The following is a 24,748-nucleotide window of genomic DNA, read 5'->3' on the forward strand; positions in this document are numbered from 1 at the left end:
AGTGAGCGTGTTAGTCTGGATGAAGCACTGAGGAGAACTGGCTCATCTTAAGACAGGTGCACCGGCTTGTTTGTTGGAGTTATGCCATGCTTCTGGTTCAGACTTGGTTAATAGTGTGTGAGGAAGAGCTTGGATCTGTCTTTCCACACAAAAATATGCTATGAGATAGCTGCAGGGTTCTGGACACATCTGAAATGTTTATGTGATGGGGAGATTCCTTCTCATTCCACTGTATTTTGGTGGTCTTGGAGCCTCATAAAGAAAAGTTCTAGAAACTGCTTTAGTTCGTCATTGGAGAAGCAGTACTTTTGTAGAACTTATCTATACTGACATTTCAATACCAGATTTGTTTTGTTTTGATATTGGTGATATATTTTTATTGTTGGCTCGTGTGCAATGCTATAGAAATACTTCTCTTTAACCTAGATTTGCAAAATCTGGTGTGCTTCTGCATTAAACTTGCAGACTCACTTCCTTGGATTCAAACACAAGACGGTAAGATCAGTTTTTGAATGCACCTTTTGTCAGATTTTACAGATTTATTTAGCAGTAGAATATGGGTTTGAAATCTATTTTTAGTGTAGTTTTAAAATGTGCAATTTCAGATATTTAGCTAGTTTTGTTGCTTTACTATTTTGTTTACTGCAATGAAGTAGAACTTAGTTTTGTACATTAGTCCTATCAGAAAATGTTGTTACAACTTTGTCTTGTATTCTGGATTAGTAAAGACAATACATGAGAATACGTGGCTGTTAATAAATGCAAAATGGAATTGTTTAAATCACAGACAATCTAGGAAAAAAGATGTATATCACTTTCAAGTTTCATGTAATTATCTATTCACCTGAGATAATTTGCAGTGTTGGTGTTAATCTAATTTATTTTATAAATAATAAAAGGTTTGCATTGTTATTTTTTGAACCTTAAGTGTCTGTCTTTCTTCCTTGTTGGTTGATGATTTGGTAACTTAGGTTGAAGAAGCACTGAAAGCTCATGGCATTGGTAAGTGCAAGATTTTTGACTTCCTACCCTGTTCTGTACACGCACCTTTCTCCCCACCCCAGTGTAGGTGTTTATGAAACACACAAGAAAAAGACTTTCGCAAGACCGGTGCTTTAAGACCTGTCTGGTGTTCTTTAATGACATATCTAACCCTACAGAAATCAGTCAATATGAGCAACAGGTATGCAAAGTTTATTAAAAAGCACTAGCTACAATACTAAAAATCACCTACATTAAAGTTTTGAGAAACCTTAAAGAATTCAAGACCTTAGAGATTTTCAAGATTTAAAATAATTTAGAAAAAACTATGCTCCTTAAAGCATGTAGAAATGCTTTTTCTGTATATACTTTATGTTTGTTTTATGAAAGAGCTTATTAGAAATATTTTAATTAGCTGAAGCAAAGTATTTTTAATAGGTTTAATGTATCATTAAACCTTCCCCAGGTCTTTCTGAACTGCTTTAGTTCCAGAAGGAATGAAGGTCTAACTACGTTCATAATAGTTTTCCTACTTCTGTTTCATGGTGCACCAAAATGTATTTACAGGTTTCTACAGTGCACTGCTCCTAGAATTTGAAAGTTGTGGCCTAAGTTATACGTAGTCATTGCGCCTACCCAATCTGGGAATTTTTGTATGGACTGTAAAGGAAATTTAAGTGATTAAATATTTAGCAGCTGGATGCTGCTGAAACAGATGCTCTGAAATGTTTAGAGGTGAACCAGCGTCATGTCTTTTTATTTCTTCTATTTTTTTTAAAGGATTGGTTGGCCACTAAAAGACTTGCTGAGTTCTAGTGACCAGAATATGATTCGTGTTATTAGAATCTTTGTAGGGTTATCTTCATAACACTTCATTTCCTTTCTTTTACTCTTCTGATCTTTCCCTTAAGACCATTTCAGAAGGTTTGTGGTAATGCAGCTGATATTAAGCAACATCTAATTTACAGGCATGAGCTGGCAGCTTCATCGGTTGTCAACGCAATATAGTTTGTAACTTAAATACTCAATAAGAGTTTTCACGAAGATTATCTCTGTAATGAAAACATATGTGACTCTTTCTGATGCAGTAGTATAGGTTGAAGCCTCCTGACTCTTGCCTTCTATTTAGGGTTTATTGTAAGCCTTATGCTCAACTTCTTATCAATATCTGATATTTTAGTAAGAGATTACTTGCAACAGGAGAGTAATAGGGTTGAGGGGCATTTAAGAGATGAAAAAAATTCAGATTTGCCCTTAGCTGGTGCCTTTCAGGCACTGCTAGTGATTTGTTTATTTATTTACTTATTTCCATGTAGTAAAATGCTGACATTTCTGAATTTCTGAAATCCTGTTCTTGTTTTCTTATAGCGAGCCCATTAAGCCCTTATTCAAGGAATAGCAACTTGCTGCCTTTGCATGCTTGGCATTCCACTCCCAAATATACAGAACCTCAGCTCGTACAGATGTCTTTCCGGGTTCCTCAATGGCAAATCATGTTAACGTGGTCATTTCTGTCTTACCTTTCTTAAGGTTCTGCAGTTCCAGCCGTATCACGTGCCATGTGTAGATAGAAAAACATATTTGATTGGGGAAGGGATAACTGCAGACCTTTTGAAAAAGACAGCAGGGTTATGGGCTGAGTCAAGTGCCCTGGTAGGCAGTGCGTGGGCTGACAGTTTAAGCACCTCAAGTTCAGTGGATTTAAACTGAATTGCTGTGATGTACTGGATTATTGTAGCCCTGAAACTTATGAAATGAAGCTTTGTTCATTATAGAATAAAAGATATTTGCACTGTAGTGAATCAGTCAGGCTTTTCCCTTGTTGCACGTTGTCTTCTATATAAGCTAAATTACAGCCATAATTATTTATAATTTAAGCCATTATTTAACAGTTTAATTTTGTGATGTGTTTTTGAACCCATGTTGTGTGCTATCTAGTGGCTTGATTGGTCATCTTCTCTGCCTGCTTCATTGAATTGCCTGACATTAAATAACTTTGTCATTGTTTGGTGTAAATATTTTCTCTTCATTTTTTGCCAGAGAACCTCATAGCACATTCAAAACTAAACATAGCTTATTTTTCTCATGTCAGCAAAAGCTCAAAGAGTTTTCTTTAGAAAAAAATCCGTTATCATACCAAATTGGTTTCTGTACTTACAATGTTATTTCCACTTCTGGTTTGTTTTTTATTTAGTTAAAACAGCAAGTGGCTCAGGGGAGCAAGTGAAAACACCTGCAAAACTTCCTGATTATGGTAAGAATGTTTAATGCAAAAAAACCCCAAAAACATGGAAGAAATAAAAAGTTTTGAGGTACAGTGTTACAAGCAGTGTTGTGGTTTGAGCCCAGAGGGCAACTGAGCACCACGCAGCTGCTTGCTCACTCCTTCCCCTCAGAAATGGGAAGGAGAAAATAAAACAAAAGGCTTGGGAATGGAAACAAGGACAGAGAAGGATGACTCACCCATTAGGGTCACAGGCAAAAGACAGACTTGATTGGGGAAGAAAAAGAACATCAATTTAATTCAACCACCACCACCACTTAACAATCAGACAGAGTAGCACAGTGAGAAGTATAACCGCACCTGAAAAACACCCTCCCCTGTCCCTCCCTTCTTCCCGGGCTCAGTTTTGTTCCTGATTACTCTACCTCCTCTTCCACCAGCAGTGCAGGAGTCAGGGAACTGGATTGTGGTCAGTTCATCACACATTGTCTCTGCCACTCCTTCCTCCTCAGGGGGAGGACTCCTCACACTCTTCCCCTGCTCCAGTGTGGGGTCCCTCCCACAGGAGACAGTCCTCCACAAACTTTCTCTGACATGAGTCCTGCCCATGGGCTGCAACTCTTCCCAAACTGTTCCAGCGTGGGTCCCTCCCATGGGCTGCAGTCCTCCCAGCAACAGACTGCTCCAGCGTGGGCTTCCCACAGAGCCACCTGCTCCAGCGTGGGGTCCTCCACAGGCTGCAGGTCAGCATCTGCTCTACTGTGGGCCTCCATGGGCTGCAGGAGCACAGCCTGCCCTCTCACCACGGGCTGCAGGGTCTCTGCTCTGGCACACCTCTCCCCCTTCCTCCTTTCTTCCACTGACCTTGGTGTTTGCATAGGTATCTCCCTCACAGCTCCTCGTTCTCTCAGGTTCCCACTTCTTAAATATGTTATCACAGAGGCGCAGCCACCGTCGCTAATTAGCCCAGCCTTGGCCAGAGATGGGACCAACTGGGAGCTGGAGGAGCTTCAAGAAGCTTCTCACAGGGGCCACTGCAAAAAATATGCTATAAAAAGAGTGAAAATAGGATTGGGGGGGGGTAGTGTTTCTCAATAACTGACTTAATTTGTGATGTGGGACCATGTGTAAGCAGGGATTCACTTGCATGTGAATTTCTCAGCATATTTTCTCTAGGCCAAAGGTTAAACTCAGGAGTTTGTTTCATTTTGGAGGGTTTTTGTGATGTGATGTGCGACCATGAAGACTGATTGATAGATGGATGATGTGGGATTATATAAAATTGATTTTATCTTACAGTGCAAACTGAGCTAGAGAGGTTTCATGGACAGACCTTGGAAGAACAGCTTAATACATGTAAAGATTCAGAACCTGCACTTGGTGAGGGCTTTTAATACTGTAACTGTTTGCTCATGTGATGTTTACTTTTAAAGAGTATTGATTAATTTTTTAAAATGTAAAATTAGGTGATGTGTAATAAAATCTTACTATGTTTACACTGAGTACCCAATATGAAAGTGACTGATCGTAGTGACAAAATCACTGGATTTGACATGAAATATTTTTGATTAGGGTAGATACCACATGTTGAGAATATTCTCTAGAAACAATCTAAGGTGATATGACAAAAATGAACTTTGACTGAAATGATTGTTACTATTCTTTGCAGTTTAACTGCCCATCCTGTGGAGGGAAGAGAGAATGGACTGGACAGGAAAAATAACTGCAGGGGCATATATTAAAATACATTCCCTTCTAAATAGTTACAAAAGAATTGTTGCTATTACTTTTTTAGATTTTTTTTTTTTTTTTTTAAATTGTCAAGTCCTATGTGGTAAACATAAAGCATCTTAAAAAAATGCAGTTTTGTACCTTTGGTGTTGGGGAAGTGTAGACACCCAAAGAATAAAATAACTGATGGTTCTAAAAACATGTTTGACATGCAGTAGTAATCATTTTCTTTAATGTTTCTTATTAACACAGGACTTAATTATATAATTGAATACCGATCAAAAGACAATTTCCCTTTTCTCTATGAATGTCAGCTGTGCCACTGTAAAACAGGACTGAGTAACATGTTCATGCATGTTTGTGGTTCCAAACACAGACTGGCATACCTGGTAAGTTTTTAGAGTGGTTGTTTTTTGGTTTTTTTTTTAATGTAATGATTTCAGTAGAGAATTTGCTAGTTATATTATGATTTTTTTTTAAAAAAAGGTGTTACATAAGCTTTTGTGAAAATGTGTGTGTTTATATTGCAACTGTGCAACTGCGATAAATGGATTTAAAAATCTTCTCATCAATAAGGTGTATGCCTGTCCATTGCTGACACTGAGTTTTTAGTTTATTCTGTTTTGATTGACTAGTAATGCCAATAATGAAATCTACAGCTAAAATTGACTAGAAGTAAGTTTTTGGTTAAATTTTGTATTATCTTAAAGAACTGGATCGATAAAGAAATTGTTCCATCTTTCAGATGTTTTAAATTAAAAGGAACATAATTATAAATGAACATGATATGTATTGGATAGAGGCTGTGACTTGGAATTGGGGGAAAAAAAAGTTTTATTCCCAGTTTTGTGGCTGGACAAACCATGTAAGTTCTGTGCCTGTTTTATGGAAATTTGCAAAGCTGTTAAGATTCATGTCGGCCCACAAATGTTTAAATATATTATGCTTTTCAGTATATTTAGAGAAATGAGGCTTTCCAGTCTTTGAATGTTTACTGGAATATATTTGTTTAGGATGGTCTTTAACAAAACTGAGAAGGCAATATTCTGAAAAGTATTCTGATACTTTCCATAAAATATGTTCTCAAAGTTGGAACTATATCCCATGTATCTTGAAGCCATAGAAAGTTGTTGAGTTCATATAGCATTTTGAAGCAGTTTTAGAACTGATGTTGTTATCAGGTGTACTGATCTGCAGTGATGGCCTTTGTAAACATTCATGCTGTTTCTCGTCATTAATTCAGATGTATATGCTGAGTTTTGATGTTGTCAGCTCTTGTATTTCTGGTTTGCTTTGAACTGTTTCCTTCAATTCTGAATCTTATGCTTGTTAACTGCATCTCTGCTATATCCTTAAATACTATAAAATAATAATTCAACAGGGATAACTTTTAAGTCATGCACCTGGGATGGATTAACCCTAGGTAGTAGCAAAGGCAGGAGATTAAATGGCTGGAATTTGCTCTGCTGAAAAGGAGCTGGGGGTCCTGGTGGATGACAAGCTAAAGATAAGTAGTGTACCTTGGTGACAATGAAGGCTAACAGCAAACTGAGCTATACTAACAAGGGTATAGCCAGCAGATCAAGGGAAGTGATTATTCCCCTGTTCTTGATACTTGTTAGGCCATATCTAGAATATCGTGTCCAGTTTTGTGCTACTGCAGACAAGAAAGCTATTGATGAAATTGAGTGAGTCCAGCGGAGAGCTACTAAGATGGTCAGAGGGCTGAAGCACTTACACTATGAGGAGAGGTTGAAGAAAAAGTGTCAGGGGGATCTAATAGTAGCCCTCCAATACCTTAGGGGAGATTGTTAAGAAGGCAGAATCAGGCCCTTTATGGACATGCTTGGCAGGAACATAAATTCAAACAAGTGAGTTTCCTACCTGACCTAAGGAAGGAGTTTTTCACTGTGAGGGCAGTCAAGTATTGGAGCAGGTTGCCCACAGAGATGGGGGAATCTCTGTATTCACAGGTTTTTAAGACCCATGTGGACAAAGCTCTGTGCAACCAGTTCAGCGTTCAGCATCAACCCTGTTTTGAGCAGAAGACTGGGCTTCAGTCCCCTAAATTACTCTGTGATTCTATACATAATAATTTTGATAAGTTCTACTATGTATATATAAAAGTTGATTTACTTTCCATGATTATTAGCTGTGCTAGATCTGGAAAGAGTTGTGTAGGATAAAGTGTGACTTCAGGATTTGCATTTCCTTATTTTTTAGAAACAACATTATCCTGAGATAGCAGAATCTGATGAAGTTAAGGGTAAAGGCTCTGAACTGAACAGAAAAGTTAGGCAAGTTGCATTAACAATTGAGAAGAAAGAAGGAAGAAAACAAATAAAGGTACATTTCTTTAATAATTCCAGAAGTTTTATATTTATTAAAAAAAAAAAAAAAAAGTAATTTCTGTTATGGTGGGCAGGTCTGCTTTGGATGGTAGTAGAATCTTGCTTTTTTAACCTTTATTACAAGTGCTTTTTGTCATCTTAATAATTCTTCCAGGATTATTCTGGATACAATTTCCCATTGGTCACTCCCATCATAAGGAATTCTCTTGTTTGAAATAATGCTCATGCTACCTGAGTCTACAGAAACGTGACTCCAGAGTGCACAAATAACACACAATATCTATATTAATGTTTAATCAATTCCCAGCTGGGGGTGTGTGTATGCAAAATAATTTATTTCATTGTTGCTAGGAAACTACCTTTATGACTTCCCTGAATTAGTTTCTGCTTTGTTAGCACCTTGTGGCAATTTTCGGAGGAGTCAGATAAAAATTCTGGTAGCACAGAGGGAAGTGTGGGAATTTGCAGGTAGATATGGGGTTATCAACAATGCTGTGGGATCACAGGAGCACCACAAGCTTAAATTCTTGGGGAGCTGCACCCTTAGAAGCATGTTCTCATGAAAATATCTTCATATTGCTTTCTGTTGTTGTTTACACCACAGTAGTATTTAGAAATGTTACTGTGTTTAAGCTCATTATGTCCTGTCCATGTGAAAAAAGACCCCTGGTTCTTTCTGTGCGATACAATCACAGCTAGGCCCAAGGATGTGAGCCTGTACCGATCCCACTCTTCTCCAGATTAAAAAAAGTATGGGAATATTGAAAGATCAAGTCTTTCTTCTGGAGTGAATGCTCTAGAAGGGAGAGATTTCAGATAAAGTAAATCTGTCTGCATATCCTTTATTTTTAACCTCTGCTTAAAAAGAAAAACAAAACTGACTATTGGCAACAACTTTTTCTTTTGACTTGCTTCATTCAAATTTAGTGACTCAAGACTGTATATTTTACTTGAGATTTATGTTCATGAATATAGAAATAATTAATTCCATCTATGTTTTGTAGACTGTTTTGTTTTTCTAGGAACAGTTTCACTACATCCATAGCAAATCCCTCCTTAATTTAAGGAACTTTTAAATAGAGCATGCATAACCCAGTTAATTTTACTGCTATATTTTCTGAAACCAGCTATTTAATTTTTTTAGCTCTAACTAAAATTTAATTGTGGTAAATAAGTGTCCAGGTAACTGACTTTTTGAATATCTGTTCAGGGATTTACACTTCTGTGTTTAACACTACTGGTCATATCCTTAAAAAAATAAATATTTAACTCTAATGAAATACCTATTCACAAAAGAGCTAACATAGATAGGTTTTATTTTTAGGTTGTTACAGATGCTCCGATAATGAGGAAGAGATGGCAAGAATGTAAGTGTGCTCAGTGGGATGTAAATTGTACATTTCTAATTTGGGTAAACTCCCTTTGATCTAAATCAGCTTGATTAAGGGCATATTGAAAGATTTGGTCAGTAATTGTAGTGTGTGCTTATGTTCTAAGCTGCATTTTGTATAGTTTATAATGAAAATTTGATGGATGAACAAGTTCTTCCATGGGCAACATAACTAGAGAGACCTGTTTTATACGGCTTTGTTCTCTCTCCCTCTTTCCATCCCAGTGGCCCTCGCTTCCCAGGATCCTTTACCTGTGATTTCTTTTTATCTGGTAACTGCTGTAGTCTCTGCAGTGCCAACTACTCACAAGCATTTTGGTGAACTGGGCAAAAGGAGCAGGTTGGAGCTCCTTGTGTGTATTTAATTTGCGGTCCAGAAAGCCAGGCAGAATTGTTAAAGCGCAGCTGTAGCTCTTACCTGTGGAAGAGAGCTTTTACTAGCTATTGACATTCACTAAATTGTAGGAACATGGTATCTGTGAGACTTCTCCACTCAGTTTAATCTTTCAAAACTTATTGTAGTACAATGTCACCCAGATGGACAGACAATACAATTGCCTGCCACTTTAGGAAATGGCTAAAAATTGCTACGAGACCCTCATTCTCAGACCTGCTTGGAAAATAAAGATTTGAATTAAAACTAAGGTACTTAATTTTAATGTATATTAGTAGGTAAATGGTGTCTCAAAATAGCGCAGTAGAAGTAATGAGAAGATTATTTCTATAATGATCTATATTAGCAGTGTTATACTCTGAAGAGGAAAGATATCCACTTTGAATCTAGATGTTTTGAAATAAGTTGAATCCTATTCAAATTACGTTTCTTGACTGTAACCTATTGGTTAATGTGTCTAATTTTGCACATGGCTATGTGGCATTCTATTTATAATATTTACATCTTTTAAGAAATTTATATATGTAATTATAACCATGTTATAAAATATTTAACACATTGTTATTAATTTGTAGTTAATATTTAATATGCTGTCACACAATAATGCTTATAAAATTATTCTTAATGTTTGTAACTAATAGTGCACAGAAACAGAGCTAGTTGAAATTGAAGTGCAGTTTTAGAACCCTCTTCTATCAAGATAATGTCCATTGTGCTACATTTCAAGCATGTTTGTTTAGATCCTGCTGCAGATGACAGCCCTTCAAAAGCTAAAGTTCAGCATGTGGATACATCACTTAGTAATGAAGAAAAAACAGATTGTAAAAACAAGGATGGAAAAATGCCAGACCCTATTCAAGGTAAGAGAAAATTTTTTTTTCATTAATTTTTTTTAAACTTTCACCAGTGCATGAATTATTTACTCCCTATGTGCCTGTTTATAGTTTCTGTAGTTATGTTTTGCTACAGAAGGTGAATTCACACAGTGTGTGGATGGGTTTGGGGTCTGTGGCAGAGGAAACAATGATCCCAGTGTTTGCAAAGAAAACTGTCCAGTTTTACTTAATGTCACTGGATACTTCAGAACAGAAACAAGACAAGATTCATAATTAGAAAATTTTACTGTGTGTATTTTTGGCAGAAGGGGCACAGACTCTTTTTGGGCCTATAAACTGTTCTTCAGTGTCACACAAAAAAATGGGAACAGCTGCATGTCATACTTTGTTTAGAGCACAAGAATAGTAAAAAGGAAATGGATTGGATAGATTTTTTTTTTAACAACATTGAATGTATTTGGCTAATGCTTATTTTCTTGAAAACAAAACCAGAATTAAATATAAAAATTAGTGAACACTGTGTAACTGAAGAAACATCAGAAGTTCCTGCATGGTTTTAGACTTAATGTCAAAGGTGAGACTAGGGTTCTGTCTAAATGCATTATAATTATTCTCATTCAGAATGTTTCTGATCAGAAAGACGAACTTGTGCTTTGTGGTAAACCAAATCTTTGATTTTTAGGTTTAGCTTTTATTTCTTCACAAGACACCTTACTTACACCTTCAGGTTTTATTGATGTTATCTTTAAAAAAATGTAAACAAATAATACTTTTAAATTAAAATATTGGAAAACCATTACTAAATATACTGGTTTTATTGTTTTAGATGAAAAGAGTGTTCAAGAGGAGCAGGAAAAAAGTCAGAAAGAACAGGCAAAACCAGATGAGAAGGTTGAACCTAATAAGGCTATCGAAAGCAGCAAAGGCAACAAGACTGAAGAAGGCAGCAAAGGCAACAAATCAGAAAAGTAAAACAAACAAAAAAATCCACCACCCCCCAAACCAAAACCCTTAAAATTTACTCAAAGGAAAATGTTGTAGATGGTAACTGTCTACACTGGATTTGCATAGAGTATGCTGTGAGGAAGAAAGACATGCTGTAATACTAAAATGCTTGTCTTCTGAGATCGTGCTCAGCTGTAAACTTCTCTCATCAACAGAAAACCTGGTGTATGTAAAGTGACCTCAGATTTTGCTCTAGATGCAACTAGTTTTTATATTTAACTCTGTTATCCTTAAGGCATAATCCTCATGTATTACAAATTCAAAAAGAATGTTCCCTTGTGGTTCAAAAACCCTCTGTTATGGGTTTCTGTCAGATAATTAGGGTGATATATGAACTGATTTTAGAAGGAAAAGATAATCAGTAAATAGCTGTAACAATTGGAGTTCATCTTTACAAAAGATTTCATAGAGGAACAATAAGTATTGTGTGTGGTTCTAAAATGGTGAAACTGTGCTTGCTGTTTGTAAACATCTTTATTGTGAGTTTAGCTTGAACTATCAGCCTTTGCGTGACGGGGTTATCTCCAACATCCGTCATCTTTGTGCAACATCAGGAACCACAGGAAAGCATTCAATAAGGGATATACGTGCATCAACCCAAACATAAGACTTTTGTTCCAACAATTAGTTCTTTGGTTTTTCTTTAATGTCATTCTCTTGGAACATTTCTTAACGCTAAACCAGTAGTATCTGTCCCAGATGAGGAGGGCTAACACCTTTTCCTTGTTTACTGTTACCCAGTAAAAGGAGAAATTTTCTTGTTCCTGAAATATCTTTGTGTAGGACTTCTGCCTCTCTATGGGGCAACCATTAAGAGAAGGATCAATTGAAACCAGATTCAAGTCCAGGTTTATGAATCTTTGTGTTTATTTGTCTGGCTTTCAAATAAGTGTAACGGTTCTTAATCTGAAGAGAGAACTAGTTCGTGAAAACATCAAAAATAGGGAAGTAAAAAGCTCAGATATCCACATCTGGAAATGCTGCTGTCTATATTTCTACCTGACTATGCAGTCCTGTACTTTAAAGAACAGCATCCTTTGGAAAATCACTTAATGTTATTTTAATCCAGTTGTTCAGATAGATCTTGGGTTAACTGAGCAGCCAGGTGTTTCAGTGAGAGACTGATTTGGAAGTTAGTTACTATATTAGGACTTCAGCTTGTTCCTTTACTGTTTATTTTTGTGAGACTTTTGAGAGATGTGAACTCGATATATAGTTTCTTAAAAGGAATAAGATCAGATTAGCATTGACGGCAAGCAGTCAAATGATGTTTCCACTTAAAGATTCTGCAATATCAGCCCGAGAATTTCTATTACTCCTTATTTCTTTGTAGTGAAGTTCTGTACAGACAATCATCTGAAGATGTAAATTATTTTGAGTTCATTAAAGGTATCATCTGCTTTTACTACACTTTTGATTCCTAAGAAAGATTTCAAGAAAGAGGAGGGATTAGGCTTGGCAGTCATATGGGTTTGGTTAATTGAAGGAAAATAACCACTCTCAGCCCTGGTTCCTGGGCTTGCAAAGGGATGGAATGCATCGATAGTGACTGTAGTTGCAGAACAGCGCAAATGTGGGTTAGTAACTTTTAGCCATATGCCCAGTACCCCTGTGGCTACATTGTAAAGTACTTCTTTCTTTTCTTTTTATACTTCTTTATATTTTTTGAAGCCAAGTTTGTGAAGTGCTGATAAAAATCATACTGTAATTAGGGGCCTTGTCTTTCTGCAATGCATACAAAAAGCTTGCAGCTTTTACTACCAGTGTCAAACCTTTTTCTTAATTCTGTGGTTTAGAACTTACAAACTAGCTAATCACACTAAAAAAACCCTTATAAATATTTTTTACAATGATATCTGGGACCAGTGGATTTCTGGAAGGAAATAACATGATCTCTCAGAGTGTGTCAGAACTACTGTAGTAGAAGCATGTCAGGAATTTAAACTGATTATTACTTATTGACTGGCTACACATTGTTGATAGATCAACCAACTGTATACTGGTTTATTTGTTTATTTATTCGATCTTAAGGTGTGAGACCAATAAACAATCGCAGGAGGAAAACGAGGAAGTTGAGGTGAGTATTTTTCTGCTAACGGGTTGGTCCATTTTACAAATAGCTGGGAAAGTAATTGCTTTAATATATGATTGACAATGGTGTTTGCTTTTGCTTATTCAAATTAATAATATTATTGACAATAAATTAGGCACAAGCAAAGCTATTAAGAAGAAGGTTTTTTCCTACTTTGTCATGAAAACACGTGTACACATTTCATACAAGCACAGACAATTTAATTAGAGCAAGAATCTAGAATAATGATAATAATTTTTAATTTTAGTTATAATTACTGCACATAATAGATCTCTGGACTTTTTTTTGTTATATTAAACAGCAAGAATTTACAGCAAGTCCTGAAGAATTCTCTAGTCAAGAAGAACTGTTGGGTTATTTGGTGAGTGTTAAATCTTACCTTGCAATGTAATTGTTGAAAAAAAAAAATCACAGAATTACTAAGTTTAAAATGTAGCAAGTACCATGAAAGCCAAAATGTAGGCAGTCTGCTAATCTAAGAACATATTTTGTCAGAAGGTAGGATTCAGAATAAAATGAATATTGTTGAATTTATAATATAGCTATTCATTCTAAAGTTTCTAGACAGGGTTTTTGCCAAAGTACAGGTTTACTGTCAGAGGAATGACTTGCATTGAAAATTAATGCATTTTTCTCAGCTATAGCTTAACTCCACTCCTGAACTACATGATTAAGTAAAATAACCTTTTAAAATTTGTTTTCCTTTCTTTTATAATTAATCCATCATTTTCAAATGTGGAATGTGGAAAGATGTAAGTCAACAATGGAAGAAAAGCAGAATGAAGAAAAATATCTGAGATATGCAGAAAGGAAAGAAGCAATTTTTAAGAAATAAAATACAAGTTGTATACTTAAACAAACAAAAAACCCCAAAAACATAAACTAAAAAACCCTACCTATTCCCTTTGTAAAGTAAGTGGCAGAACACCTGAGTTCTGTTCAGCTGTTGGAAATGTGTTATGTACACATTCACAGCAGAGATACAATCAATGAGAGTGGAAAACTAGCAACTGCCAGTTGTTAGATGTATTAACTTCTGTGGTCTTGCATGCAGAAATGGTGATTTTATTAAAAGCATCAGTGACAAACTGTATGAAAATCTTTACTGATAGGTGCTGTGACACAGCTACTGCATGGCAATTTAAGCACTATTGACTTAAAAATCTTTTTTCTCCTTTTTTAATAGGGAATTATTAGGTGTAAAGATTGTGCCTTGCTAATAAAACTTGAATTTGTTTTGAGGCATCCTCATGCTTAGTATGATTGTCCTCCAAGAACAAAAGAGGATTGTTGGGAATGTGATTGGAACAATGTTCTGGTTTGGAAAGTTTGAGAATTGTTTAATATTGGCGTCTACAGTAATTTTTTTAAAAACTGCAGTATGTGTTTCTGTTGTTGGATTCAAAAGGTTTCTTGTGTAGTAGAAAGTAATTTTACAAGTATCGTTTCTGGACTTGCTGTTCATATCACGAATAATTCCAGTTGTTCAATAATTATCCATACTGTATACTTTTTATAATTGCGAAAATCGGTATGCTCAGCTTTGTCATTAAAATAATTGTATTTCTTATATCAACTGGTAGCAGAGATATCCTTGCCCAAGTTTAATCTTCTTCTTTCCGCCTAGTTTTTGATAAGATCTTCTCTAAATATAACTTGTGCAAACCGGGAGAGATAAATACTATTAGTGTTAAAAAGATAACATAATCCCTGTTATGCTGTCACATATGATCTTAATGCTAGTTTTTAACTACTTTTTTCCATTGTCTGGAGTGTTTAAAGGTATCTGTTTCTAATGCAGAAGACTTTGAATTGTTAGGACAGACCTGCAGTTCTGTTACATTGTGCCCAGTGGAAGTGGTTTTGACAGAACTTTATTAGTATAGATGAGAGGATGATGCATGTAGCACGCTCTGTGAGGGCTCTTGGCACTAGAACTTGCTCCCCTACTAGAGCTTCAGAGTTTCAAAGATTGCTTTTTCCTTAGGCTTTTGGGGAAGAAGAAGGTTAGTATAAGGCAAGGTGGCATATATTTTAAAATTCAGTAGTGTTCTGCTTTTTTGCTACTTTCTGGAGAAATGGGTTATGACTATATTGCCTCAGGGAAGTTGTACACATTCACATTTGTATGCAGGTACCTCAGAAAGAGATCAAAATACTTAAAGAAAAGCATTTTCCTGTATGTATTTCCAGGCATATTCTTGGGTTGTTCCTTTTCAAATGGCTATTTCAGGTAGCTGCATCTTCTTTCTGTTAGGATTTTCTTCCATTCCACCTCCCCACCCCCAATTAACTATTTGCTTTGTAACTTCAGCCATGTCTGACAGAAGGATAGAGATATAAAAAATGAGGTTCCTGCAGCTTTTGTTTATACGTGGTGATGCTTTAATCTTTCAGAAGGAAAATTTTTATATTGTGTGTTGTTTTGTTTTTTTCCTAGCAAAGTTTTGAGATATTGAATGAAGATGATGCTTCATTTATCCTAAAAGTTACACAGAGTCTTACAGATGCACTGGTGGAATATCGTCAACAGGCTGCATCAAACAAAGTAATGTGGATTTTGTTTTGGTTTTGTTCTACAAATCTGTAGATTCCTGTGATTATGCATTTTTTTTATTACAGATGAATTAAAGTTGTTGTGGAGATTATTTTAAGTTTTGCCCATTAAATACTTTAATTTCTGTAGTGATGATAGGATAAACATAGCTTTCCTGTTGAGTCTTAAAATTTTCTCTTCAAGGTGCTTGCTTTTTTTTTTAATAGAAGCTAAAAATCATCTTGTCTCTTATTTCCCATGCTTTTCCTTACATCTAAGTTTTTCTGCTATTTTTGCCCCTTTTCTAACTTAAGCTTTTCTCATCTCCACTGACCTCCCTGACACTCTCTTCTATATCCCATTTTCATTCCCAGCCTTCACTTTATTCACCATGTAATCAAGCATTATTGACATCAGTTTTCTTTCTTATACAAGGTTTGGTCCTACTCTTTGGACTGTTCCCTTTGAGTTCTCTTTCTTCCTCCACTATTCCTCCACCCAGTTTTTCCCCTCTCTGCTATTACTTTTGACTGACTTGTCCTTACATAATCATAGTATGGAGGTGGTGTTAAGTATTTCGAGGCTGCTGTGGTTCCCACCTGTGTTCCCTATACGTCCAGTTTACATTCCATTATACCATAATCTCCAGTTTCCACACTTGGAATGACTTTTTGTTCATTGCCCCATTGTCAACAGGGATGGCAGGAACTTTCCTCTTGTTGGTGAACCATTCAACATCTTTACCGTAGGAAACACTATTCTTTATCCCTCCCAGCATTTCTTGCAGAACTGTCAGTGTTGAACAGACTTCTCATTCACCACAACAGCTACTCCTCCTACTACAGCTACTTAATTACTTTTTTAATTAAAGGGTGAGCTTAAGTGGAAAATGCCAAATCAGGGTAAGTAACAGCCAACAAGCCTGAGAGAATCACAGAGGTGACACTTTAAGAAAAAAAAAAGTTTTGTTTCTTCTTTTGTCTTTAACAGCCTGTCTGAATTCAGGACTTGATTATAAAGTTCATCTTTGTTCCCCATATCCATATTCCCTCTATTGCTTGCTTTCTGCCCCAAAGGCAATATTTCTCCATGATAAATTCCATGCCTATAGTTGTCATTAATTACTTACTGCCTTTTTCTTCCTCATTAAGCTTACTTTCACATTATTCCTGCTGTTTATTCCATATAGGATTTTGTTGTTTTATTCATATGGGAAAAAGGACAAAATCTGACATGTTATAAAACAGTTAAGTTCTAACTGAAGTAACTTTTAACCTACTAGTTGTATAAAAATAAAATGTTTTCCCACATTAGGGGTTTTTAGTATTCTAAACTGTGATCTTTTAACTGGTAATTTTTTAACTAAATCTTTTATTCTCAGTGTAAAGTGCTTCCTTTTTAGACCTGACAGGTTGAGAATTGGGCTCTGTAAGTACCAATTCTTGGCCTAATACAGTGCTTTTTCAGATGTTGAGAAATACTGTGAGCAGTGTATACATACATGGAAGTTCATTACCAGCTGCATGATTTTCAAAGAAATACTTGATTTTTCAGATTTGGTAGGAGAAATACTGGTCTTTTATTTGGTTTGTGATCATTAAAAATGTAGTAGTTCATCATTTCAAGAGGTTGTCTTGATGAAACTCTGAATGCAACTTCTTTCAAACTTGTAGGACCTCTTAGATACTGAATATAATGGAGAAGCAGCATTGGAATATTCCACAGAACAGTCTGACCTGACTTCAGCAGATATTAGTGACTCTGATACTGGTAATACAGCTCTGCAATCTTGAATGTGCTTCAATCTTAACACTGAACCTTGCATAGATTTTAGTAAGCCTTTTTTTCCTGCTTCTCTAAAAGCAGAGTTTAAGAGCAGAAAAAAGCCAGGGTCAAGTAGCATAAATTAATAGTTGGGGGTGTGTGTGTGTGTGTGTGTGTGGTGTGTGTTCCATCCTCTACAGATGTTAGAAAGGACAGACTATTAAAAAACATGCATTCTACTTAACTGTAGGATTTGGGGAGAAATTGAATTAGTATCAACTCTGACTTTCCTCTGTCCTGAGGCAACTGTTTCTGGGTTTTCCTCCCCTGCCCTCCTCCCTTTTCTTTCCCTTCTTGGTGGTGAAGAGGCTTAGTGCAGGTCTAGTCCAAACAAGATGTTAGTGGAAACAAAATTATATTTAATAGGATGGATAATTCTGTTTAATACCTGAATATTGCAGCTACTTGGCTTCAGTACTTCTGATTAATTTTTTCAAAGAATCTTGGATATTTTTGAGGTCACATCCTTCTTGATATAAACAAATTGTTATTTTTCTCAAGCATAGGAAGAGTACAGTCGTATGCCTGGAGAAGCAAAATACCCAGAATACTAGTGAAGCTATTCTGCATGATTTAATTTTTTTAGTGTGCGGTGTGAATTTTATTTTTTTCTAGGAAGTTTAGCTTTTGAAAACCTCCATTAATACAATGCTAATAACAAAAATTGCAATGACTTACTTGGAATTTCTGGTTCCTTTTTGAAAGCATAATGGAAATTGCTTTCACCTACCTCCCCACCTGTGTTTCTCTAGGATTTTCTGTAAATAGAAAGCATTCCTGACTCTCAGTTGTATGAAAATGTAGCAAAGTCAGATATGAACCTTACCAGCAATGCTGCTGTGCCAGACTGGAAAGCCCTATTTAGAGAAATAAGTAATGAAGACTCTTCAGAATCTTCTCTTACTGAAAAACAATATTTCTCTTCTTTAAGACTATTCAAGCAGCCGATCAGCTAAGCAGTCCTTATCAGTAAATGAAGATGATGAACTCCAAAACTTTTCAACTGGCTCTTCATATGAGAACAACATCACTACTGAATTTTTGAACAGTGTAAGAAATATGAACGTTGAAGAAGTTACTGCTACTCTACACAAAATAGCAGCAGCAAATCCAGCTTTCAGAGGTAATTCATGTATACGTGCATACACACATATGTGAAAATATACATAACATAATTTTGTTAGCTCTGTCAAATATTAAGGACTATTAAGGTCAAATATTAAGGTCAAAGAACTTTGAGGCATTAAGGAGGGCTGAACAGCCTTTTTTTTTCCCCTTCTAACTTTTGCAGAATCCAGTTTAGAAATGGTAATTCAAAATGGCTGCCATCCCATGAAGGTGTTAATTTCTGAATTTCTTTTTAAATTCTTTTCTCATTTGTGCATAGTAACATTTACATGATGAAAGTAAACTAAAATGAAGCATATTATTATTATAAAAAAGCAGAATCTTTTGTCTGTGATATAACTGGGAGAACAGTGGTTTTGGGAATGCCAACAGCAAAGAAATTTGTACTTCTTGATTCCTGAAGGAACTGTACTTGCACAGTAACATAGAAATAATAATGCATCAGAGACAAGTAGTCTTTCTTTTGCTTACAAGTTTCCAATAAGTTTCAGCTACTAAACCTTCTCACATCTTCAGCCAACTGCTACCCTTTCTTCAGAAGCTTCCTAAGTACATTTCTAAGCTTCTCAGAGTGTGTTTAGGATCATCAGGGTAAAAAAAAGAACAATGAAGACAAGTACATTGTAGAGAAGCTTAAGCCTGAGTGCTCCCTGTGGAAGAAACTGGAGAGACTGCAGTCCATGCCATAACGTCTCCTTGGGCCTGTGTGCACACAACTCAGCAGAGTATCTGTTTGGAATGGAAGTTCTGGAACAAATTGACAACATAAAACAATGAAAGTAGCAAACTGTTATAACTCTTCCATGAATATCAGCTGGTTCTAGGGACCTCCAGAACAAAATGGTTAAGTTACTGATGGTAGTGATTTCTCCCATAAAGCTTCCTTTGGAACCTGCAAATTTGTGGGTGGCAAACGTGGTTCTCTTTTATGTATATTTCTCACTTTCTTTAAAGGTTTTGTTGTGTGTTGAGAACAACTGCTTGCTCACTGCCTGCCCCCCTGCCCCAGCTGGACAAGGAAGAGAATAACAAAAGTGAGGGGGGAAAAAAAATGAGAAAACTAGTGGGTCATGGTAACAGTTTAGTAAGTGAAGGGAAAGAAAAGGGTGGGGAGGAACAAGTGATGCAAAGACAATCGCTCAGCCTTCCCACAAGCAAATTGATGCCCAGCCAGTCTCTGAGCAACAGCTGCCTTGGCAGCCAACCCCACCCCCTTGCCACCCCAGTATTTATTGCTGTGCATGATGTATAGAATATCCCTTTGGCCAGCTTGGGTCAGTTGTCCCAGCTGTGTCCCCTAGTAGTCTTTTTCCTATTCCCAACCTAATCACTTGTGGGTGTGAAGAGTGGGAAAGAGAGAAGGCCTTGATGCTGTGCAAGCACCCTTCAGCAACAGCCAAAACACTGGTGTGTTATCAACATGGTTTTGGCCACAAATCCAAAACACAGCACCCTACAGGCTGCTATGAAGAAAGTTAACTCCATCCTAGCCAAAACCAGTGCAGGGTTCCAGGTGATCTTTGAAACTACCAACTTCTATTCTACTGTTTAGAAAAACAAGGTAGAAATTAGTGGACACTTGGAAAAATATGATCTGCTTAGAGTGGTTGGTGGGGAATTAATATAGCTTTTGTGGTAAGAAAACCTTCCTTACAGACTTTCTGGAGTTGTTTGAAACGGGTCAGCAAAGGAGTCAGATAGAGGTGATCCAGTTCATCTAGTCTGTTTGGAATTCCAAGAAGCTTTTGATAGGTACTCTAATCAGAGGCTTTTAAGGGAACTGACTGGCTGTGGGAAAAGAGGGAAATCCTTGCATTGTTTAAATAATAAACAGATAGCAAATGGGCAATTGCTTTTTAAAATGAAAAGATGTTCCAGTAGAGAACTGTGGGCCTGTGCTATTTAGTATCTTCACAAATGACCTGGAAAAAGGGATAAGTATCTGGATGACAAAATTTTGTCAAATTTGAAACAGTTAACAGTGTTGGTTGACTGATGAATTTCAAAAGCTTCTCATCAGATCAGTGGAAATACCAACTTATTGGTCAGAAGAATATGTCGAATACAAGGAATTAAAGAAAGAATGGAAATAAAGATGGGAGTCATCATTTTTCTATTGCATAAACTCATGCTTTGCCCGTATCTGGCATAGGGCATACAGTTCTGTTTCCCTTATTTCAGATAAAGGACTTTATTACTGCAAAAGGTTTAGAGAAGGCAACGAAATATGGGAGTATCTTCCATATAAGAAGCAATAGAAAGCTAGGACTCTCTTTGGCCTGGAAAAGAGATGATTGAGATATTGTAACAGAGATTTGTAAAATCATGAGTAGATGGAAATGACAGACAGTATTCTATTATTTTCTATCTCTTTGGATCCATAAACTTGGAGTAGTGTGGGAGTCCAATTTCAAAATGGACAAAAAGAGATGGTTCTTCATGCAATAGTAGTGGATGATCTATGGAAATCCTAGCAAAAGGCTACCATGGATACAAAAAATATTACATGTGTCCTTGTCACAGAATCACAGAATTGTCTAGGTTGGAAAAGACCTTGAAGATCATCTAGTCCAAGCACTAACCTAACATTGACAGTTCCCAACTACACCATATCCCTCAGCGCTATGTCGACCCTACTCTTAAACCCCTCCAGGGATGGGGACTTCACCACTGCCCTGGACAGCCCATTCCAACACCTCACAACCCAGAACTTCGCTCTATGGGCCGGACTGGGCAAGTGTTTGGAGGAGGACTACTGAAAAAATTTGCCATATCAGACTTGGAAAGTTTCCTGAGCTGAAGATGATCTGAGATGGGGAGAGCATAGTATTCCCACACCCCACCAAGCATCAGGCAGGCTTGCCCTGCTCTTACTCTTCCCTTAACATTTGGTTATGGGTGCTGAATGTTTATTATTAACCACTTAAGCAGTCCCTGTGTTTCTTCTACTTCTCTCCCCCTCCTAAAGTCACGGGCATTAGTTTCATCAAAGCAATGTGGCCTTCTTGCTTGTGTTCAGAAGACGACACTTTGACTTACTGTTACAGTGATAAAATCAAGCACTTCTGGTCATGCTTTCCTGATTATCAGCTGCAGATCTTTCAAAGTCAGAGACAGAGTAGAGGGACAAGACAGACCCTTTAGCTGACTGAGTACAGCTGTTCATAGCAATGCAGTTATAGTTTTTCCAGGCACATTCTGATTGTTAACTGTTAGGGTGTTCTTCATTTAATAAGAAAGGATCCAAACTTATGTCAGCATCTCAATGTTTCATTAAAACTTGTGCTTTTAAATGCATTTTATCATAAAACCACTTATTTTCTGTTTTTGTTTGTTTGTTTGCCTTTAACTAAGGAATTGATATTCCAAATGTTGTAAGGATCCTGACTGAAAGTGGAACTCTGAGAAGACCAAGCAATGGCAGCACACAGTGACATGGTAGTTAATATAGCAGTGATTACTTTCTGTAAGTTTGTTGTTTTACTTAATATGAACTCAGTGTAGCTGATTTTGCTATGTTCAAATTTTGTACAGTGTTATTTTAATTAAATGAATAACTTTGTTTTGAGGTTCTTGTTATTTATTTCTCCATATAGTTGAAATTTCTATATTGTGGAAAGTTTATAAAGCTCATGTTCTTTCTTTCCATGTTAAAACACGCTTTTAAAACAGGTAACTGTTGTTTTTCTTAATATCATTAAATACCATACATTGACAGATCTTTTCTTATTGTTGGTTCTTTTACAAAGAGTTACCAGCAGAATGAATTACTGTAGTCAGCAGTACAAATTCATCCTACAACAAATACTTGGAAGTTATTCCCGGTGGCTGCTGGGCCTGACTCAAAAGCTTTTGTAATCAAAAATCCTCTCCTGTATAAGGATTATGACTAGGTCTCCACATATTTTTTTTAAATAAAGATTAAAAATAATAATAAAAAATCAGTGCTGTCAGTCCTTAGTTCTGCGTTGAGAAGTGCCTGGATTATAGCCAATTTAGGGAGCCTAGACAATTGAAAGCTTTAGCAAAGTCAACAGAGGTTGGCTATGCTTGCAAATTCAGGGGTATGTCCCAAGAGATCTGACCAGACTATGGTTAAGAGGCACTGATGTGCTAGTGAAAGTATCATTTGTCTTCTCTTATCCCACCAGTATGAGCATGAAATGAAAGCTGGCTTATACTGTCCGTCAGTTCAGGCTCTTTTAACATGAACTTTTTCCCAACTAAAGTGGTAGTGTGTTTGACTGAACGTAAAGGTCTATATATTAATGAATGCTACTTTTGTAGCATCATGAAAAATGTTTTGGATGGTTACAAATTAGTGTGCTTGGGGAAAAAAGAAATTAAAAATTAAATTGTGTAATTAAAATTTGCTTCCTGCTTGTGATGTTGGGTAGCATTCAGTGGTTCTAATTAAAGCTCTTCAGCTTTGCAGCCAAATGCTGGTATAATATAGACATGCCGGGGCCAGATGGTAAATGAACCTTTTAATGTTAACTTACATTTTTTTTTTGAGATCTGAGTGGAATTGAGAATCTTCATCCTGATGGTTTCACATCTTCATATCATGGAATGCAAGATGCCATAAAAATAAGGTAACAAAGAAAGTAGCAACAAAATTGGCTAGTTTTGTTCTATTAACAGACACAGGAATGAAAACAGTTCACTGACAATTAAAGAAATTAAACCACAAAATGCTGCTTTAAAGAAATTGTGAAGAATTTCTGGAATGCCTCTAAATATGTTCTTGTCAGAAGCAGAGATAGAACCAGAGCTGTTACAGCTCATTTACTCTATAACAGGGACAATGTTAATACCTGCTTACATGAAGATGAACTTGATCAGTAAAAACATCTTTTAGGACGTTTGATAGGAAATTCTGAATTCTGTTCCTGTAATACAGAAAATAAAAATAGAAACATCTTTTTTTGTTTGTTGTCAAAGTGCAGAACATTCTATTAATTAAAATAATAAAATCAGAATGTTCAGCTGTTGTAAATGGCCATCTCTGGGACAGCTTCTTTTTCCTCTTACTGTGGAATCATTCCTAGTGGAAATAAACCTAAAATTAAGTTGAAATTTCTTGGATTTGAGGTTGTGGGTTTTTTTTGTTGGGTGCAGGAGAAGCATGCTGAAAATGGAAAGACCTCTGAATCTATAGCACCCTGATATAAAATGGTTTGAATGGTATGCTGCGGAGTGCTGCTGCTGCTTCTCAAAGACAGCTGAGAAAACTGAACTGCGCAAAAATCATAAAGTGCATGCTTCTGGAAATGTTTACTGAGAACATAGTCTATTCAGTTGTATTTTCCCCTTAGGGTGTTTTTTGTTTCTGGTGCAAATAGATGCTGCAAAAGAATTGTATTGTTTTGTTCTTTTATCTGCCTGTGTTTTGTGATGGCTTGGTATATTCTCACACTAATGGAAAACTGTATGCTTGTTCCAAAACTATTTTTAGAGATAATGTTTTACTTGTGCAAGAATTGCAAACTAAAGAAGAAAGGCATTCTCTTTACTAATGATGCTTAAATGATGTTGCTGACCATATTTAATACTATCCATTTTGTTTCTCACAGCGACAGCAATGCAGACATCTGGGGTAACTGGAGAATTGATAGAATTAAAACTTAAGCAATAGCAAGAAAAGCTAAACCAAGAGAAGAATAATTTTTCTTTTAGCTTTTCCTTAGTTCTACACATTTTACTCAGAGACCAGAGAGCCACTGGGAAGTGATTTTTAACAAAAAAGATGCAGAACTTTTATGCCTTTTAGAAGGCAGGAAGTGGGCAAGAAGGGTGTTCACAGGTGAAGTGATAGGAAGCGAAAAGTTCCGAGTGTGCAACAGAAGCGTTACTGTCTGGTGTCGATTGCGATGATTTCTGTTCTAGGTGGGTACAGAAACATCCTCCTCTTGCACTGCTTCCTGCGTCTTGTAGGACTGTGCTCTGTCCTCCTGCCATGGGAATTCATTACCCGCTTTTAAGCAGCAAGCTTGATCTAGGTATCAGCGTACAAAATTATATCGTGTCCTGGCGCTTTGATACCTTATGTGACACCTGAGACAAGAACGCTGACTCCGCATTCTCTCTTCTACGTGTTTTCCAGCTCGATAAACACCGATGTTGGGATCGGCGTTGTACCTCCCGTAACCCACCCAGGGCAGCACCCTGGAGCGCATCACGCCGGGGGAAAGAAAAAAGTTAAAATAAATCTTTGCGCAACCACTGCTCCCGCGCCAGGCGGCCGTGCCGCTCC

General features: G+C 36.6%; 1 protein-coding gene across 12 annotated transcripts in view; it reads left to right on the forward strand.

Moving 5' to 3' along the window:
- The window catches only part of LOC141946500 (uncharacterized), a 26,784-nt gene extending 2,054 nt beyond the window's left edge, over positions 1-24,730 (forward strand). For 4 of the 12 annotated variants that reach the window (XM_074876426.1, XM_074876398.1, XM_074876418.1 and 1 more), the window contains 15 exons: positions 427-495; positions 972-1,002; positions 3,176-3,235; positions 4,505-4,585; positions 5,189-5,325; positions 7,160-7,282; positions 8,612-8,654; positions 9,812-9,931; positions 10,734-10,875; positions 12,944-12,989; positions 13,306-13,365; positions 15,445-15,552; positions 17,214-17,310; positions 18,296-18,487; positions 21,847-22,060. In XM_074876426.1, the coding sequence (XP_074732527.1) occupies positions 427-495; positions 972-1,002; positions 3,176-3,235; positions 4,505-4,585; positions 5,189-5,325; positions 7,160-7,282; positions 8,612-8,654; positions 9,812-9,931; positions 10,734-10,875; positions 12,944-12,989; positions 13,306-13,365; positions 15,445-15,552; positions 17,214-17,310; positions 18,296-18,487; positions 21,847-21,926 (1,389 nt within the window). In that variant the 3' untranslated portion in view covers positions 21,927-22,060. Of the gene's footprint in view, positions 1-426; positions 496-971; positions 1,003-3,175; positions 3,236-4,504; positions 4,586-5,188; positions 5,326-7,159; positions 7,283-8,611; positions 8,655-9,811; positions 9,932-10,733; positions 10,876-12,943; positions 12,990-13,305; positions 13,366-15,444; positions 15,553-17,213; positions 17,311-18,295; positions 18,488-21,846; positions 22,061-23,008; positions 23,416-23,613; positions 23,873-24,068 lie in introns of those variants that run through there. The other 8 variants (XR_012629859.1, XR_012629857.1, XR_012629862.1 and 5 more) reach the window with 8 other exon arrangements.
- The last annotated feature ends 18 nt before the right edge of the window (positions 24,731-24,748 follow it).

Source organism: Strix uralensis, chromosome 1 (genome assembly GCF_047716275.1).
Source record: "Strix uralensis isolate ZFMK-TIS-50842 chromosome 1, bStrUra1, whole genome shotgun sequence".
Classification (NCBI taxonomy): domain Eukaryota; kingdom Metazoa; phylum Chordata; class Aves; order Strigiformes; family Strigidae; genus Strix; species Strix uralensis.